Source organism: Siniperca chuatsi, linkage group LG11, assembly GCF_020085105.1.
Source record: "Siniperca chuatsi isolate FFG_IHB_CAS linkage group LG11, ASM2008510v1, whole genome shotgun sequence".
Taxonomy (NCBI): Eukaryota; Metazoa; Chordata; class Actinopteri; order Centrarchiformes; family Sinipercidae; genus Siniperca; species Siniperca chuatsi.
In genome coordinates this window covers 21,678,236-21,699,019 of record NC_058052.1, presented here as the reverse complement: position 1 = coordinate 21,699,019, position 20,784 = coordinate 21,678,236, and the positions used below count along the sequence as shown (strand labels likewise).

Sequence of the window (20,784 nt, the reverse complement as noted above, 5' to 3'; positions counted from 1 at the left end):
ACATACCCCTCATGTTTTTGTCCCTCTCTGGTCTACTGACCAAACGAAAACCAAATGATGGGCAATCTCTGCATCTCTTTCTTAGTCAAACTTGTCTCACACTCACACTTGTATTTTTTATCTTAGCCTAATTCTAACTATTACTAATCTGAGACAGTGTCTTTACTCTACATATTATCCACCTTCTTGACACTTTAAGTTGTTCTTATTTTACTGCTGCAATTGTTGCAGCTGCTTATCAACTAAGTCTCATCACTGATAGTCTAACACCTGTAAATCAAAGAGTGTGAGAGATTAAAGGTAAATCCATGTAAGAACTTAGATAATTCAAAAGAGAACACAATCAAGAATGTCTGAACCAATTATCTACTCATGACTTTTTATGTCATCCAATCCCAAATCATTTGGTATGAAGTACTGATAGCCCCATGTAAACAAGGCAACTATTTATTTTTATTTATTTTATTTTTTTTAAAGAACCACACTGTGATACAATCTGGCTTTTGTCTAAAAATATGCACTGAAATGTCTTAAATGACTTAAAGTGGCAGGTCCATCTCATTACCAGCTCACTGAGTGACTTTCAGTGGCTGATTACATCCCTAAAAAGACCATCAAGGGGGCAGACAGACACACAACAAGGTCAGCAGGGAACTATGGGGGTTTTTAACCTGTAGGTGGTCTATGTGAGGCAGAGCCTGCAGACACAAGAAGCTGAACAATAGTATGACCAGAAGGTCAACAGAACGATGCAGGGACAAACAAAAGATTGACAAAACACAGTAGACGAATAAGTTTCATTGTTGGCTTACCTAGTTCTCCTAAAGCTAAAACAACGCAGATTACCGAATAGTATACTGTATGTTAAAAAAATAAATAAACACCGCAGCTCTTGCCCTGCATTTAGATCTCCAAGACACCCATTTACTCACATTGTGTTTGCCAATGTCTTAACTATATTTTGTCACTGTTGTCAATTAATAGTGCAAGAAATCAGACAACTGATACAAGTGGACAGCTTTGTATGTGCTTATATCCATGTATTAAAAACTTACGGACCAAAAGGGACTTAATTTTAATAGACAAAAAAATGATTCCGTTCAATTCTGTACATTTTCAATACATTCTGAAATCTGTTGAGCAGAAGTAAAACTTTCAAAAAAAAAAAAAAGACTAAAAATGCAACTGAAAGTAAACAGGAAATTGTGCAGATGGACTAGATGTTTTTACAAAGTTTATAAAGTACACATGCTTTCAGTGGCAAAAAAAAAAAAGACCATTTCATATTTTCAGTAATGATTTCTTTTTGAAAAAAGGTGGGTAGTTTTGGATAAACATGCTGGATCCAGGATGGTAAAGATGCAGGGTATGTCCCGTCGTTAAGGGAGTCACCCAGATGTCCCCAGTTAACGTCCTTAATCCTTCCCGTCATCTCATCATCCACCGACTCTGCTGGTCACTACTTAACCCCAGCAGCCACTGACCCAACCACTGACTCTGAGCCAGATAATTCTGCTAGCCATTTGAGGCTGCCTAGTGGAGCTTTTTGTAGGCTTATAACGTTAAAGTCTACACAATAGGCTGATTGTTTAAATAAGATGACCCGGGAATGATTAACAGGATGTTTAGAACCAAGGCAAACCAGATCTAACAAAGCAATTAACCAATTAGTGACTCTCTTCACTTGACTTCTGGGGCAAAATTTAAGATGGAACTTCAGACATAGAAACAGCAGATTTATAAACAAACAATCTAAATACATAAAAACAACAACCTTAAGAACTGTTCAGTCTTATTCCAGCACCACCAAGTTACAGAGAGAATATGAAATTAGACCTAGGGATGGGTATCGTTAAAATTACTCCTACTGATACTGCTTATTGATCCAGTACTTTAATGGTACTCTTATCAGTTCTTTATTATGAATGCACCCATATTTCTAGCTAAACAATTAGCTGGCTAATGGTTACTTTTAACCATTAACCCATGTTTGTATAATTTAGTTTTTTTTTTTGTTTTTTTAACTTACACAAAATGTCCTCACTTTCCAAAAGTGAGGACATTTTGTCCAGTCCTCACAACTTCAACGAATATGGTAAGGGGCTACAGAATGCATTATGTGAGGGTCCTCACAAGTATAGAAGTACAAGGGTGGGTGAGTGAGTGAGTGAGTGAGTGAGTGGCAGACAGAGCTGGCCCCCGCCCCTCACACATACAGGCTCCGAGAGAGAAATCTCTCTTCTGCATTGTGAATAGCAAACATGCATCACAGACAAATGTCTTAATCTTATTGCAAATTAGAAATGGAGTTGGTGATATAAAAGGTGCAAGATAACGTTTATGTAGCCTATTATAAATAGGAAAACTATTTTCTTAATTTCTCCAATACCGAGAGCAGAACCTGTAACATCGGAGCTTATCATTACCACAGTCTAATAAAAGGGTTTAATACCGGGATTCGGTACCCATCCCTAATTAGATCCAGCTAAAAGTAGGCCTTAACATTCACTGTTTCTCCATTTCATACTTCGTTATTTGAATAATACCAAATTACGTGATAAGTAAGTGCCTTTACACAGCCGCAGCCCCTGAGGATATAGGTCACAGTCCTAAGTCTGAAGTGTGGGAAATCTGTGTCTCTGTCAGTGCGACTGCTTGGTGATGATAACATTCCTAAACTCACTGCACTGTCGCAACAGCATGCTGGGTCACGCTCAATTCCTGGTTATCATAAACACAGTTGAAACACTGTTGCAGCAATGTAATGAATCATATTCTCTCTGGATTGTTTCAATTCGCAAAACTCACAGGTTTCACAATTGGCCTAACAGTTACACACAGTTACTGTTAGAACTGACACTGTGTATTTAAGCAATACTGTAGGACAGCAAACTGGGAAAAAAAAAAGAAAAGTAAACACTGCAAGTAAAGCCAAAGAACTTCACAATTGTAAAAGCAACTTGACTATAATGGTTGTGACTACCATGTTTGTTGAAATCACATTGTTGTGTATAATACCAGCAGAAACCACCACATATTGTTAATGACACCTGACATTTCAAAATGACCTGACAATAAGGATGAGTGATATGATATGGTATCATAATGTCACGATAATGCACTGCTTAAGAGATATTTATTTGCACAATGTAGAGAAATTAGGACTATGTGCTATCAAGCTCAATCAGGTTTTGGTTTAGCCATTTTCCCAGGGGTTACGTTAGACAGTTCAGGATCTCAGGTCACAGTCAGATCTAGAATATTGTTTATAAATTAATTCCGATTTATTCAGTGTGTTTAGATCCAGTTGAAAATGATTGAAGTTGACACCAGGTATCGCTACCACCTCTCACATTTAATATAGTCTGTGAGAAATTGTGTGCACTGCTAAGCGGAAAACCACACAGTGAGATGGATTACAGATTAGGACTACATCGATTATTTGGCATCTAGCCTCGGCTACGGGCTGCAGACCCTTGTCTAAGTTGTTTGACACAGGCACATCAACCGTGTAGCATACTATATGTGCATACTGCAAAGTTGACTAAATGGAGAAGAGATGGTCCAGGATGTATAACTAATGACTAATTGCATATCAATGCAGCATTCCCACTAGTATTTAAAGCTTTACACTTGTGATCAGAGCACCGAATATGTATTGAAGTGCTGCGTGTGAGAAGTGTGGGGTTCACTTTCTGATATCTTTATCTTAAGTTTCCTCCATCTTTTACTCCCCCACACTTCCTCCTCCACTTCCTCTTCAGCCCATTAGATTAATAGGAAGTCTCAATCATTTCCTTTTGGTTGAAGTAATGATTTACTGGTGACAATTTTAACTGACATGTTTCAGGGACCTGATGAGCTGATACCGTGCTAAGCAGTAAACACTGAAGATGAGATAAGACTTCACTACATGTGACTTGGTGTGCTTCTATAACCTTCACATCTCTCTGACTAAAGCATCCAAGTCTGTTTTCTAAGTATTAAGGCAATGCTGTGAGCTGGTTTTTGTAGTTTTGGTCTCTTTTTGGGGAAACTGTGGCTGATCTATCAGGATCCTCATCTAAGAGATAAAAAGATTAAAGTAAATGAATTGAATGATTCATCAGAGGGAGAGGCAGATCAGTGGCTTCATGTGTTTCACATGCTTGATGTCTCTGCATATTTACTGGGCCCTCCCACGTCTGACAGGGATCGTGATACCACATCACACGCAGTCACACACACACACACACACACACATACACATCTGCAAATATATCTCTGTTTATACTGCCAAGTCTTCATGTGGCATGTGCTTGTGTGGACACATTTAGTTCTGTGTGTATGCGAGTGAAAGCTGTGCTGTCTGATTGTATTGTTTCACTGTAACCTAAGGGGTTAAAACCCACTGTCTGAATGCAGACCACCCCAGCACAGGCATAAGGGAACAGAGTGTACAGCTTTACTTAGAGCTCAGCTTCAGCCCAAGCCACACATGAACGAGTTTATACAAGTTATTCATCATGATTTGACCCATATCAGTAGATCCACTTTCTCTTTCTTAAGATAACTGCAAAAAAAAAAAAAACAGCTCTCAAACTTCACCTCAACATGGACAATGTTGAGCAACCATAACTTTTGATCAAGCAAAAAAAGGAACAAGTGACATCTGACTTTGCAGCATGTTCAGCAGAGAGAAATCTTACCTGATAGTAGGCTTTAATCTGCCTGATGAGAATAGAAAGGTTCTGGATGCGCAGTGTGGGGTCATTGTTCACTTTCTTATTGGTCCTCTGCACTGTGGCCTTAGGATTTCTGTGGGGAAAAAATGACATACTAATATTTATTGCTGTTTGTAGGAAAGATAAATGTCAGTTGAAGATGTAGACAGACTAGGGCTGAACGATATGCAAAAAATTAAAAATAAAATTATATAAAAATCATATTGCGATGACTGACAGACATTGCGATATGAGTTACGATTTTAGTGTGAATGCTAATTTTTGCATTTCATTTTCACTGAAAAAATATATAAAAAAATATTGTGATTTTTGCTGGGGTCTGTACCAAACAAGCATGTTCCCTTACATCTGGAGAATATGATTTGTAGGCCTGGGCATCTCTGTAGTACCACAATGCTTCATTTATAAAATGGTATGTTGTGACACATTTTACCTTTCTAAAAAAAAAAAAAAAAATGCAGCTCCTGCGATTTGGATGTTGCACTTGACCATATTGCAGTTTCAATAATATTTCGATTAATTGTTCAGCCCTAGGACAGACACATTTTAAAATGCTTGTTTCTAAGCATGTGTCACTGGGTTGCTTGAAACATCTGTGTTTCAGTTTGACACTATGTTGCTCTGTGTGATGCAGCGGGTGTGTGTTTGGATAAAAACATTAGCAGCACAGTGACAATGGACCCTTGTTCAAGTAGCACCAGTGCTATAAGCATGCTACTAAAAAAACAGACCCAAATAAAAATGCAGCCCCTTAAATCTGGTGGCACCAGTGTTTCAGACAGTGTCTCCAGCCTTCAAAATCAAATTGGGGAGTTAAATCCAATTTGAACATCTTTGTGAAGCATTTTCAGGCTAGACATGGAGGCCTAGACAACAGACCCTCTGTAGATTGGACTTTAAACTACTGAGAAGGATTTCATTAGCATGGTAAAGGACGCAAACACTAATCTGAGCTCAAATACACAGTGGAGTATTTCAGGAATGATGATAACCATGATTCCCATTTCTTTTCATCGGTCTGAATCAAAAAAAAGAGAAGCATCCTCTCAGTGCTTGCAGAATAGAGAGCCGGTGTGTTTATCTGACTGTGTTGCCCAAGGGTCATTAAAAGGGGCATGCATGACGACTGATGTTATCACGGGTGTCAACATGTTTCAGTGAGCCTCATAGACATTCCACAAATTCACACAGTACCACCTCCCTAACCGCTGTTATCTACAACAACCCAAAACTACCATTTGGATATCTATGGAAATTACCTTAAAAATACTAAACCTAATTTCATCTCAAACCTCTTTTTAAACCACATTTATAGACACATTTAAGATTACTGGTGTAACTAACTGATACAAATAGATGAGTCCCCTGGCCATCTGTGTGTCTGTCTTTTTGTCTCTTTGGAACGCTTGACATGCCAACTATCTGCCAGGCACATGATCAGTACTAATCAGCAATCCATGCATTTATCAGCTAATTAATTTCACATGTTTTAACTGTAAAAGTTATAATTACAGGGTTTCTTAACTGCTACCTTTGACAGCATGTGCAGTATTGATTACAAGCTTGTTGAAATGGCTTTTTGTATACTTTAAAGAATAAATTAAAGGTTAAACAGACTAATACTGTGCAAGACCTATAGCCTTAAGTGACATCTACTGATCCCCTGAGGGAAATTCCTATTTTCTAGACTCCCCACTTCACAGAACAGAGGTGGTGATAAAGCAGCACCCTAGAGCTGATTTGGTTTCACCAAGTAGCAGAGGGACACTTTGAAAGAGTGAACACTCACAGTCATACTTGGCTGGCTTCAAATATCTGTGTAAGTCACTGGGATCTGGCTTTCTTACTCAGGTCTCCAATAGATTCTACTTCGACTCTTTTCATACAACGTTAATGTCCTGTATAGACTTTTGTCTTCTGTTGACCACGACTGGAGAAAAGCAGTGAGTTTAAAAGTAATGACACTAAGAAAAGAAGAGCATTCTTATTTCTTACCCAGCCTCAATGATTGCTTGGGTTAATTGCTTAACATTGGCAGCACAGGGGGAGGCTTACTGTGCTTTAGTAACACCACTAGTAGTTGTCTAACTTCCCAGTAGATCCCTTAATAAATGTTCTCATCAATTTCATCATGTGATAATATTCAACAATTCTACTGCCTGTTTTATAAAGTCTGACAGCGCCCCGGCTGCCACAGTTGAAAAAATATTACACTATAAAACACAATGTAAAATTCATAGTCAAATGATATGCAGCACAATTGACAATTAATAATTGAAAGATATCAAGTTAAACATCACTTGTATCTATCACGTTTTGACAATAAATGTCATCCGTCTACCATGGGTTAGGGAAAAAAACAACTATCGCTGTTATTCATTTATGACACATTTGCCTTGGGATTGTCTGGGAAAAGACTTATGTACTTGAGATTCTTAGAGTCTTACATCAACACTGTTAAAGAGCAGCTTTCTTTTTCGTGATATGCACTTCAGACTTCAAAGCATGCACATTGCATGACCTATATATGAGGGTCAACATGCCCTGAGTATGGGGGAGGAGAGCCTTAGCTGCTTGTGAATCTATGCATGCATGTAGTGTGTAGCACAGCACATGTGTAGTCATGCATGTGTCTGCATCTGTGCTCTTGCACTCCAGAATAGCACAGCCATGTCTGTGTCTGTATGGGCGAACAGTTCAATAAAGGTAAATCCTGAAATACCAGGATTGAAAAGAGTGTATATAATCAAGATTCTTGTTATGTATATTATCCATCTTGTTCTATTTGAAAGAGGAGGTCAAAGATGAAGGATTCGTTATCCTCCTCAAGGACATTCAGCTTGGTGGATGCTTGCAATCAGTGGATTTCTGGGTGAATGACATCTTCCTAATCACTAGACCATGCTGCTGCCCTGTTTGTCGATTAAACATACATCTATTTCACATAAAACCAAACCATAGGAACCTGCTTCATACCCAGGAATATAAATACCCCAAGTTCCCAAATATCAATTTACTCAAATTTACATGTGGATGACAAGAAGAAAAAAAAAATTAAAAATTAAAACTGTGCTGCCAAGCATCTGCTGGAACAGTGTTTTTATCTTTTTAATGTGCTCATTGGAGTATGTATTTATTAACAAAACTTGTTATTTTACACCCAGAAAAAAGGCAGTATGCCTGTCTGTTAAATCACCCGGCTGCAGTGTGGATGTGTTAATTAGTCTTTTGATCAGCCTCCGCCCTGACACACACACACATACAAACAATCATGCTAATCAGAAGAACACAGGGATCTTTATAATACTGGTCTAAATGAACAATCATGTGACCTCCCCATCTCCCTCCTCCACACACACACACTCAGCCCCTTTCGAGGTCCATAGTAGGGGGTCTATTTAACCCGATAATTAAAAAGCACAGAGGAGGCTGTAATCCTGTCAGGGCGAGGAGGGTGATGTGGTGAATGAGGTGTGTGTGAGAGAGAAAGAGACTGAAAGAGAGAAAAACAGCAAAGAACACACTCCATCAGAGTCGGCCAAGAACATGGCGGCCACAACAACATGACCATGACAGCACCACACAATCCACCCCTCATTTCTTTGGCTCCGTCTCTGATGCCACACATACAAGCACGCGACAGGCCGACCTCCCCTGTGGATCAGCAGGCGAATGAATACAGCGACTTAGAACTGCAACTGGGGTCAAAAATCCCTCTTACTGCCTCTCTGTCCCTGTTCCTGCTGATACAGTAAACCTAAGACTTTAAATAGACAAATAGTTTAGGGATAGACAGGCAGAAAGCCAGCTAAACAGCCGGCAAGGCACACAACTAGTGAGCAAGTCATTCAGACGGCCAATCAATAAGCCGGTCCGTCGGTGCTGTCGATATGCACTGCAGCCTTAAGTAGAGCCTGGGGCCACTGGGCTCTCTCCTCTCATCTCCTGGCTTTGATTGGCTGGGTAAGTTAGGGAGTAGTGTTAACCTATATATGACAGGCTACATTACAGTCAGCATGGGCAGCCAGGCACATGCTTGTACACACACACACACACACACACACACACACAAAAGTAGGATAAATGCACACACACAAAAAGAAATGCAGACTACATTTGGCCACGTGTTCGGCATAGAGCTTATGAGCTGTACTGTCCAAACACAGCGGGGGAGTGTATGTTTTTGCCTGTGTGTGTGACACACACACACACACACACACACACACACACACACTAAGCCCAGCAGCTACAGTAAGAAGAATCTGGGGGATGAGCACTTATTAGTAGCCACGGTAATGTTAACAGTTCAGCTCAGGATAATTCTGCAGGTCTGTTTCTGTAACATTCACATTACAAACCAAAACAGGCTAACACCAACATGAGTAGTCAATCTACAAATAACAAACTGGAACATGCAAACAAGATTTGTCAAAAATGTTTGTGAAGTTTCCTAGTAGATGACAGGCCAATAGGAAATAAGATGAACATGAATTATCATATTGAATGAAGTTATAGGATTTTGCCATGTCATTCCCCAAACACATCACACTGTGACCTTTATGGCACATGCACAGAATCAAAAACCAGACAATGGTGCATAGTACTGCATACATGGCAAGAGTAATTTGAGTGTAATAAGTAATATAACTCTGTAAATCAAATTAAGTACTCCGAGTACAACTTGAATACAAGCAAAATAACACTGTTTAAATGTGTACAAGACAGTTGCAATACCTGGAATTGCTGTTGTAGTCTTGTTATATTCAAATCGTTGTTATGCTGGAGTGAATGCTAATACACTGACCGCCTTTCCAAATGGAAGCTTGTAAGTACAGTAAGCACAAACAGGCAACCTAACCAGTATTTTTACAAACACAATTAATCTCAAACTAGTGAAGAATGAAGCGATGACCTTGGCATAATGCTTCTACTTTGAAATTAGGGTGGTAAATGCATATTATATTAGCATACCACATACAAAAAATACTTTGTAATACACTGGGTATATGGCATCAGCTATCACTTTGCAATACTAGGATATTACAAAACATAACTTGTTAGTATTGCAGGTATGTCAATATTTCATATTTTGCTATCATGCAAACCTAATGCTGAAGATGACTGCATCCTTTTTTCTCATCCCCCACCCTTCTCCCAACATGGGAACTGTAGTACAAACAGACCATTGAGGATCTGACCATTGGTATGTGGTTCTCGTCACCCTATTTCCTTGTCTTGGCTTTTCATGGACTCATTTCTCTCCTGTCTTTGTCTTTTTGTTTCCACAGGGCCTCTTCCCAATTCGTTCCCAGTTTAGCTGCACCAGAGATTCAGCTAAACCCTTTCCCACCAAGCTGATGTGATCTGATGCATTGCCTTGTACTGGAATACAAGCTCTTATCCCATGTCTCAAATAATAAGCAAAATTGCTTGTATTATAATGGCTCACAATGTGAATCCAGCATTGTGTACAATTCCTGGACACAACATTGTCATGCCATACTCACTACTATGCTGCTCTGAGTTCCTCTTTTTAATAGAAATGTTGTACTTGGTCACTTATTAATTCTACTGTGCTGTAAATTCTCAATGTGAAGCTGCTGTTAATGAAACTCAACACTTGCTGCAGATGTTTCACAGCAAAAGTCTTCCAGGGAACAGAAGGGATTATTTCCCCTAAGCCACTGAAGGGCATGTAACATGAAACAGATGGAGGAAGTCTTGAGTTTGCATTAAAAGCAAATTGAAACAGAGAATGGGGGCAGACCAAACAAATTTGATCAAGTATAATCAAATATAAAGCAGGAGATTCAAAATAAAACACCTGTCTAACAAAATCTCAGTCTCATATGAAGGCCTGTTTCTCTCTTAAGTTAACTAAATAAATAAATAATAATAATAACTATTTAAGAATTTACAGTATACTAATTCCTGTTGACATGCTCCGAAGTTAACAGTACAAGCATCAGTACATCCAAAAACACAATGTCAAATTGATGTGGGCAATGATTCAACCGTAGTCAAATGAAATGCAGCACAGTTGACAGGTTAAAATGGTAATATCTATGCCATTTTCTGACATCCTGAGAATATATTACCTTTAAATGCCGACCACTGAAATATCAGATTGACTCTGCATTGCTAGGGCTGAGAAACTAAAAGCAAACTTGTGTCTAAAATCCTAAGATGGTCCCTGTGGGGTTTAACATGTCCTTGGTTGTGGGATTTTGAGTGCCTCACATTAACACAGCCTTGTTAAAGTTTTGTCCTCTCAAGGTCACAGCTGCGGTTTCCTGTCTGACTTGATATACATCCTCCTGCTAGACAGACACAGAGAGCATGGCATGACACAAAAAGGAGTATGAGAGATGCCAGATTAATGTCTGATTCTTTACTTTGATGTGGAAGGATGTGGACCCCACAGTCCCAGCAGCATCAGCGGGAGAACCGAACCGACAGACACCCCAGCAGCAGCTCTGCCTGCCTCCTTTCTCTAGACCAGCTGGAATCCCAACTATGTCTGCTGTAACTAGCCCTAGAGAAAGCCAACAAAGGCTTCAATATGGTGCTCAAAGAAAACAGAGGAGGGAACGGAATGAGAGAGCGGGAGAGGTGTGGCATGGACAGAAAAGGAGACAGATGAAGAGGATGACAGAAATGAGGGATGACAGAAAAACAGACAGAAAAACAAGATGGGGATTAGGACATGAAGTAGTTCAATCTGGGGCTGCAACTAACAATTTTCATTATCGCTGAGTCTGCTGATTATTTTCGTCTATGAAATGTCAAAAAGTAGGAAAAAACAACCAGTTCCCTAGAATCTAAAGGTAATGTCTTTGAATGTCTTATTTTGTCCGAACAACAGTTCAAAATCCAAAGATATTTCATTTACATGACAAAGAACAGGCGTAAATTCTTACATTTGAGAAGCTGGAACCAGCAAATCTCTGGCATTTCTGCTTGAAAAATTACAAAAAATTAATCGATCTACCAAATAGATACATTTTCTTTCGATCAACTAATCAGTCAGTCGTTGTAGCTTTAGTCCAATCAGATGAATGAGGAAGCCAGCAAAGGAAAAAATAATAAAGACTATTTGTATATGGTATCAAAGATGTTCAAGGCCCATTAAACTTTTGGATCAGTGACCACAATGTGGGAAACTTCTTTGTTTTCTAACCATTTTATTCAAAATGGCATATTAAAGATCTTTCATAAATTTAATTTAAATGTAAGATTGAAATAAAAAACTGGAGAAGAGCTGACTTGCATGTTTTTTTTTTTGTTTGTGGCCCTTTCTAGATGCTGCCTGTAATAATAAAACATTGCCAGAGCAACAAAGCCATAAAAAGCATAGCATGAGCATAATATAGCCTCCATATGTTAGTATAACAATTACCAGAGAATCAAACGATGCATCTGATAGTCTATGACAAAATAAAGTAATTCTGAACAAAAGACCAATTGGGTCCAGAGCTTAAACCAACACAAGTCATTCAGTGTTGTCCCTCCAAAGCAAAACTCTACAAAGTTCATTGGTCAAGTTCTGAGTGCATTTGTGCATGCATGATGTGTCAAAAAGCCGATTCTGTCATGAAAGGAAGTGATGACAGGCATAGTGAGGACGACATCCTGTGTATGTTAGCTTACAATTATATGATATGATGATACTATAATGTGGCCCTGAGAGAAAACTTCATTCAGTATTAACAGATCCACATCCACTTACTCATAGGTTTACCACTTTATGATAGACAACCACTGGTAAGCACCCTTGTCTGCATGTTATCTGCAGAAAAAAAAATATGCAGATGAAAATGCTGGAGGGTGATAGTTACCTTCATGTTATTTACATTCTCATCCACGTGTGCAGCTATTCAGACAGACAGACATGCTCGGATCTGTCTGAATACTCAAGCCTACAGAAACTAACATGCTTAACAGCATTCTTTTCGTAATCCACATAAGTTTTACATCTCTATACTTGCACTTTCACCCAAACTAGCAAACAACTAGTTTTTAGTCTAATTTTCAGGGTTAAAGCTGGGTCACACAACTACGCAGTGCAAGAAAGTTAAAAAATAAAAACATAACTTGTTGTGCCAGTCAACATGACAAATGTTATGTAAAAATCACGCATGACACATCAAATATCCTTTTTTATTTGTGCAAGTGTCTATCTCACTCACATAACTACAGCCCACAGAGGGCAGACTGACTGGTTCACCGAATGGGCCAATGAGCCAGCACGGGTCTACAGGACTGGCAGGAAAACAGAGAATTCAACTGGACAGTTGTCACTCTGACAAAAATTTAATTGGCCCCCTCTTGCTCAGCGGGAAAACTAATTGGTTTGACAGCACTGAGGAGGCAATCTAATTGGCTAGGTAATGTCAGTCACAAGAGGGCAGGGGGAGGGGACATAGTGCCATCTGGGTGTCAGCAAACCGTTAGATAATCCTGGGGTCTCTCTTCTTCTCTCTCTATGCTCTCCCATGATGTTCCGATGACAACTGCTGCCAGCCTGTCTGCACTAAGACCATACAGAGACATTCACACAGCAGCACTACAGCTTACACTACAACAGCTGACACCAGTAAAAATGCAAAAAATTCAACTTTGTCATCCAGAGTACTGTAATTGTGAGTTTGAGAGAGAAAGAGAAAAATATTTTTAAGTTAAATTAATTAAACCATGTTCAACAATGTTTTGTGCACACATTACTGCATGCTGACTTTCATCTGCTAGTGTGTGTATCTCTGGAGTTTTAGCATCAACTCTGGAGGAAAGTGTGTTTTTTGGCTGCAGAGAACATTTTCTGCAGTGGCAGTGTTATCAGTGCCGAACTCGGCAGCTACTGGCTGGAGGCTAACACCAGCGGAGCCTTTTTAGCACAACTGGATCAATCACAAACAGCGCAATGCCAACTAACACTCACTACAATATATTTCAAGTTGTCAGAACAGAGGGGGTGAGGACAAAACAAAATGCGTACGTGACAGTGACTGTGGGAGTACAAGAATTGGAACGAATACAATCCCTTGTTAATTATCGCCTACACTTCTTCAAAGAAGTTGGAAAACTCACCTGTGGTTTCTAAGCTGCTTTTAATGAGTGTAACAGTATAAGACAGAGATGAAGAGAGGGAAGGTGGCATTACTTAACACCCATATAGTTTTTCCAGTCAAATTACAGCTTCAAATGTGAACAAACTTTGGATCATGTATCCTGTGTCAACTAAATTTCTGTCTTTTAATACTGAATTGACTCATGTTAAGTTAAGTCTTTGATGGGTACCATCATCCAAAACTCCCTGCAATAGCTGCAAAGTTTAGATGCATGAGCTGTGACATACATTTTAGCTTATGATACAGTCTATTTTAGTTAGCTCAGCATACTGGAGGTGACCACGTAGTGCTGGTAAAGTGGGAGAGGCAGACAAAGAGCTGCCTCACAAACAGAACATCTGACCAATACTGTAGGCCTTCTGTGTGGGAGGGTGGCTGGGCAAGACGACTACCAACAGCTGCCTCAGTCCAAAACCAAATGCAGAGGGGAAAAAAACCCACAGATACACATACTCCCACGCAGACACAGAAGCCCTGCAGAAAAGCACACACAAACATAAATGCACAGAGCTGGCTGTGACTGGCAATCCCCAACATCCTGTCAGGCGATCACTAAGCCAGTCACAGTTCATTTCAGCTCTACACTGGCCGTTCTCTACAGGAGTACTCAACCAACCACAGAAAATTCCCATCCAGCTCATTTCATTTATTTGCAGACAGCAATCCTACTGAGAATCCGATCAAACATCTCAGTCTTAACATGTAAAGCTGTGGAGTTGTCATGTGGCTCGGCAAACCGGGGCTTGAATTTGTCTTTGGCATTTCACCCTCATGCTCTTTTTTTGCATACCTCGCATGTCATGTTTAAGGTTTTTAACCATTTTGGCAAATCGTTTTCTGTCCCGCTCACTCCTCCGGCCCTCCCCCACTCATATCCTTCCGGTTACTTTCCACTATAAAATGTCCCATAAGGGAAAATGCTCTAAAAATACTGCTGACTTGTTCACGGTTTTGAAGAGGCTGCGTGTGGAAGAGCAAAGACGCCCTTGTCCAACTGAACCTGCAATGGCCTCCCTAAACGCCTTCCTGTTTTAAAGGATTGCTCTGAGAGTGTAGATGCAGCCTGGAGGAGTAGGAGGAGGAAAAACAAGCATGGGAAAGAGAGGTGGAAGAGGGAGTTGAAACCTGACGGTAGGCAGCTTAGTAGACTGATGCAGATGAGCAGCAGGAGGTCGAGGACAGTGGAAGAAGGCAGGGCAGGAGGAAGAGGACACCAACTTCAGACAGGAAATGGCCATTCCGGGTTAATCAGCTCCTCATGCAACACAGCTACAGCTTAACCCTTCTAAAAACAATTCACACGGAGTACTGAGGTATAATCTGCACATTTAGAAATACAGAGAGAGACTTGTGCATAAGACAAGCTTCCCCTTACCTAGACAATTCTGCCAATCTAACCTTAGAATATGAGAGATACCGAAGCGAGGTGACAAAACATTGCCCTATGAAACTGCAACACATTATAATCTCTTGCGAAGTGAAAATCAATTCCACTGGGAGCAATTTGGTTGAATGTTCCTTTGACAGGAGGAGTAAATGCTGACAGCATAGAGTGTGGCATTAGCGGAAACTATGAAAAATTGCCCTGCGAGCAGGACGTAGCAGCCTTAAGCCAGACAAAGGAATGGAAAGCTGTCATGCTATATGTTAGGAGGTGACTGGAAAGACAGATTTGACATCTAATGTCTCATCTTCTCCAGCATCCACCCTCTCTCATAATCAAGAGATCTGCCAAGAGCACCTACTTCCCTTTTAATTGAATAAAAACAAATAAATGTGTCTGTGCTGGCCTGCTACATTAAAGAAGGATCTGCATTGCTGTGTAATCTGCATTCAGACTGTGCACTGCTACCAGTGTTTCTTCGCTTAAGGCTACTATTTCTAGTTTAATCTGCAGCACAGCAGGAAACGTGAGCACAGGAGCTTCCAGGGGCGGGGTGTCTTACAGTCGGCTGCAGATGACAGTCCACTAGGGTGACTGAAAAAAAACAGAGCAACTGGAACTTGTGGAGCTGCTTGCTGCCTCCTTGCACCAGAGATGCTTGTGGGCGGCCGACAAAGCTCCAAGCGATCCTAACAATAACTGTCTGCCAAGGTTTCTGACAGTGTGACCCATCATTGCCCCCAATACAAGGTCCCTTTGTGCTTAGCCTACATGCACTTCAGACAATTTCAAGTGCTGAACAGAGGCTGGGGAACAAACTGCACATCTATTTATGTAACTATTGAAAGAGTCTGCTATATTGAGCACGTTTTGAGGAATAAATACATCTATTGACATGGTGCGTTTGGGGTCCCAAGCAAAGGTCTGCATGCCGTCATTTGGCCAATCCTTTTACACTAAGGTGGTGCAGGGAACATATGTATTGGTCCGTAACATTTCTGAATCTGTGTCAAATAACTTACATCTCAAGCATTATCTCGTTCAGGTAAATCCCATCGACTAATTCAATATATTCCGATAATTTGGTGCCATCGGTCACTGTCGGCTGCCCGACTGTCTTCACCTGAAAATAAATGGGACAATGCAAATAGGTGTTAAGGTAATCAATAAACACTTAAAAGAACTGCTTTCACAGGGCAGCGTTGTTAAATTAACGTTAGTGATCTTAAGACACATTTGAATAGTTAAATGGGGGAGCTTACCCAGCAGACCAGAGGCGTGAGCATAAACTGCTCCAGCAAAGGGGTGAAAACCTCGCTTTCCATATTTTCCAAGGGGAGATGGCGTCGTTTATTTCAGCAGATATGGAAATAAAATGTGCACTCCTTGGGAGAAATGTGTGTTTGTTTAGGCTCCACTCATGTAGCTGATTCAATTAAACCGACGCTCATTTTGGCTAACGGCCACTGTAAAAGACGTCCGGGGTTTCTTGGAGGTATTCGGGTCTATGGGAGGGGGGGGGACCTTAATCCACAATCTTCTCGACACGACCCAGCTGTTTCAGATGTCAGCGACTGGGCTTGGCTACCTCCTGGGAAGAACAAGGAATCAGATTTTTTTTTGTTTAAAAAAAAAAAAGAAAGCTAAATGTATTCTCTATTTAAGCGCCCGCTGGCTTAGCTTGCTATCTACAGAAGCGAGTAAAAACAGACTACATGAGACCTGTGCCAGGTATGGTTTTATGCTAGCTACTCTGGAAGAAAAAAAGAAGGACCGTTAATGGCAAAAGATATAACGTTAATAAGGGTACATATTCCTCCGGCGCGAATAAATGAGAGAAAATATCCAGTGCGGGAAAAATCCAGAGCTTTAAGGTCCTTCAGATCGTCGGTTTACTCCTCATATTAATTGTTAAGTGATTTCTGACGGGTTCCTTATACTGCCCTGTCTGCCTCCGTTCAGTTGCTGCATACTAATGAACAGAGGCAACTGAGAGGATGACTGGAGGACACTTAGTACCGCCTCCCTCTCTGTCTGTCCTGTGCATCTCCCTCCGCCTCCTCTGCTCTAAAAGAAAATAGGGCATTGACGAACGCATCCCTTTATATTTAGATTTCTTTCTAAGGTCGTAGTGTCAGTAATGGGTCTGAGAAAACATTTGGTCATCTAGTACAATTAAAGTATTTGAAGAGCTGTGTTGGAAAGAAGATTTTTAAGGAGTGATGCAGATAAGATGGGAATAAGTTTGGTTGCAGCCCTAGTGCTGTAATTTATATGCTATGGCTATGGGAAAATATTTTTCTTATTTAATTCCTAGGCAAGTAGAAATACTGGGGATCTATGCATACCATTTGTCTGCACTTACAGCATACAGTTCATTAGAGCAGCACGGCAAGTAGGCTACTGACACCTGGTGGGTTATGTACAAAGACACTACTGTAAATGTACAGTAAATGATTAATCTGTGAGTTTTATCCAAATATATAGCCTAGAGGAGGTTGAAAAATCATTCTTCAACAGTATGTCATGCAGGATCTAAAGGAAATACTAAATTAATCAATTTCTGAGTATTTATAGGGTAATTTGGGACACACAATGTATTGAGTTGACACTAGGGCGGAAACCAATAGTCGATTAATCAATCGACAGACAATTTAGGGTGTTTTGATAATCGCTAAGTCATTAAGTAATTTTCAAACAAAAATGGCAAACATTACCTAGATCCCGCTGTTCTCTATTATATATCATTGTAAAATGAATGTTTTTGGAGTGTAGGTTGGACAAAACAAGACATTTTAAGACGTTACCTTGGGCTTTAGGAATTGTTTTCACTATTTTCTGACATTTTATGGACCAAACAGTTAATCAAGAAAATAACTGGCAGATTTATCGTATGAAAATAATCAGTTGCAGCCCTAGTTCTCACCCAAACAAAGTGACTGTGGATGTTTTGTAACTGTGCCAAGATACCAAAGATATACCATCTAAATAAAAGCCAAGTTAAGAATTTTGCAAAGATTAAAGCACTTGACTGAAATAAATATGTTAAATCAAACTTAACTCAAAGTGTGTAATAGGCTCTTGCTGAATGAAGTTCTGTATAGGGGACTTGCTGTGTAGGGGACTTGCTATGCAGGTACTGACCGCAAATTGGAAACAAGAATGCATTTCTTGTTTCCAATTTGCTGAACTTCAGTTATACCAGCAACTAGTTATTTTAAACATACAGTATTTCTTTTAGCTGTATCAGCAGCAAGGTATTGACTGAATGATAAGTCCAGTCCCACAGTCATTCACTGTAGAGGTAGGTGACACCTAATCAACAATTGATGAATGGCTCTGTTGGTATGAAAAGGGAGCAGAGGCCGTGTGGCCAAATAGCCAATTAAAACACAATCACTGATTTGGGAACCGGGGACCTGGGTCAACTCTCAGGACCCCAGTTAGTTTGAATGGATTTTTGTATGTTCCCCTATAATTTTGAATAAGCACATTTGAGCAGCAGCACCTCTCTTGAATAAGCAGAGGTTATAATTTGCATTTAGAATAACGGTCGCTGTGGTTGGTGCCTCAGCTTGAGGCTATACAGTATGAGATCCTGACTAGACCTGTTGTGTCTTGTTTGCTGCAAAACGTGTTTGACTGGAGGGATGTAAGCTCAGTGAGTGCACATCAGGAGGTTACAGTATGAAGTGCAGCATCTTGAAAATCCAATGTATGCCAAAACAGCCTACCAGAAACTACCAAACCATCAAAAAAGGGATTTTATTTTTTCTATTTGTCTGTCACTTACGCTGAAGTCTACATCTTTATCTAGACATTAAATACAAGCTCTGCTTTTAACAGATAGGCTCTGTGTTCAGGACACAGCAAAAATGCTCATTAGATCTAGTATCAAGGAGAAGCTTGGTCAAAGTCACAAATGTTTTAAAATATTATGTCTGACTTGTCATAGTTAGTTACATCTCTCCTCCTATCTTTGTGTAATCCTTCAGTCCTCTGTTCATCTCTTGGTGTATGTGTGTGTGTGTGTGTGTATCACCGGCACACCTGACATTCATCACCCAATCAATTCCCACTCTCACCGTCTCTGCCCCTGAGCCCAGTCGGTTCTCCACGGACCGTGTCGGCAAACCTCACTACCGGCTCCAGTGGACTACGCCCGACTCGTCCATCGACCACTGATTGTTTACTGTGTTACGATAAAGACTGTTAAAACTACTATCCAGCTCTTCACCTCGCTTTGTTCTGCTTTTGGGTCCTTAGATCGTGCATTACAACATGACTGTATCTTAAGCCACCTGTTTCAACAGATAGAAAACTGGTTTGGGGTAAGATCTGGCTTGTTTGCACTGCAAAAGTGCCGTTTGGAGACTATTTTATTCAAAACCAAATGTGGGTTAAGTCTACCAAGATACTTGTTTTTGTAGAAATGCCATTATATCACATATCTTGCGTACTCAATACCAGCGCTTATGCATTCATTTACTTACCATAAATTAATTTACTGTAAAGACTCTGAAAATGTACTTTCAAATCTTAAAGTGAGCCTAACTTTTGCTGAACAGTGGCAATTATGGCCACAAGTGACAATTACAGGAGAATGGTGCCAAAGCGTAGTGTAACAGTAGCACAAGCAGAGAGTCATGAAGTCTGGAAACTGACTCAGTAATATGCTTTATACAGCAATATCTATCCAAAGTTTACCAGCTTTAGCCAGCATACCAGAGTGAGGCTACTGCAGCAAAACCCCTGAGTGTATTGAATTGAGCAAGAGTGTGTGGGGTTTTTTTTTCTCACAAATGAAACTTTGTAGGAAGAAGAATGTGTTGTTTCTTCTTTCAAAAGTTACATATTCTCACTTTAAATATTCTGCTATACATTTAATATGCATTTCTAAATGTGCAACAATCAAAGTAAAAGATCCTTATATTTATGTTTATATTTATTAATGGTTTCACCTTTAAAAACTCAGCTCATCTGCTTCATCAGGACTGTGTGGCTGTGGTTTCGTCAGATTTAATAGATAGTGGTCTGGCAACATAAGCAAACAGCCCCACATCTGTCATAATTTGACTGAAATGTGGCTAAATCTGGATTGGTAGAGATACATATAGTTGACATAACTTTTTTCCAACCGAGTCCCACTTTAAACCTGTGAGAAGAGCATAGATAAAACTAAACAAATACAGAAAATCTCTCATGTAAAATAACCAAAGCTGCATGTAGGACCCCGCTGTTCAGAGTAAGAAGCTAATTGAGAAAATTGGTTTTCAGAGCTTTTAATACCTTTTACACTTTGTTCTCCAATCATACCTCTGCCCATTACTCCCACAACGATTGAATGTTCTCTAAGCAATAAAGCTTATCTTATCTTAATGATGTAAAATAAAAGAATCTGCTCAAATCAAATCTTTTCAAATCAAATTTAGTCCTTTTCTGAGGCCGCCCACACATATCTCTACTAACCCTATGACCCAAGCAGACGATTAAACACTGACGCAGATAATGAAAACCTTTCATGGCTCATGCAGTGCCTGTTACCCGC

General features: G+C 40.0%; 1 protein-coding gene across 9 annotated transcripts in view; it reads right to left on the bottom strand.

Annotated features, from left to right (window-relative positions):
* Positions 1-17,277, bottom strand: part of LOC122884074 (girdin-like) — a 76,671-nt gene extending 59,394 nt beyond the window's left edge. For 8 of the 9 annotated variants that reach the window (XR_006379795.1, XM_044213429.1, XM_044213426.1 and 5 more), the window contains exons 1-3: positions 16,499-17,276; positions 16,259-16,359; positions 4,689-4,797 (exon numbers count right to left, since the gene is read on the bottom strand). Coding sequence is in view for 8 of the 9 variants with exons in the window: in XM_044213429.1 (XP_044069364.1) it covers positions 4,689-4,797; positions 16,259-16,359; positions 16,499-16,561 (273 nt within the window). In the remaining variant the exon portion in view is untranslated. Of the gene's footprint in view, positions 1-4,688; positions 4,798-16,258; positions 16,360-16,498 lie in introns of all 9 variants that reach the window. The other variant, XM_044213421.1, reaches the window with a different exon arrangement.
* Between the last annotated feature and the right edge of the window lie 3,507 nt (positions 17,278-20,784).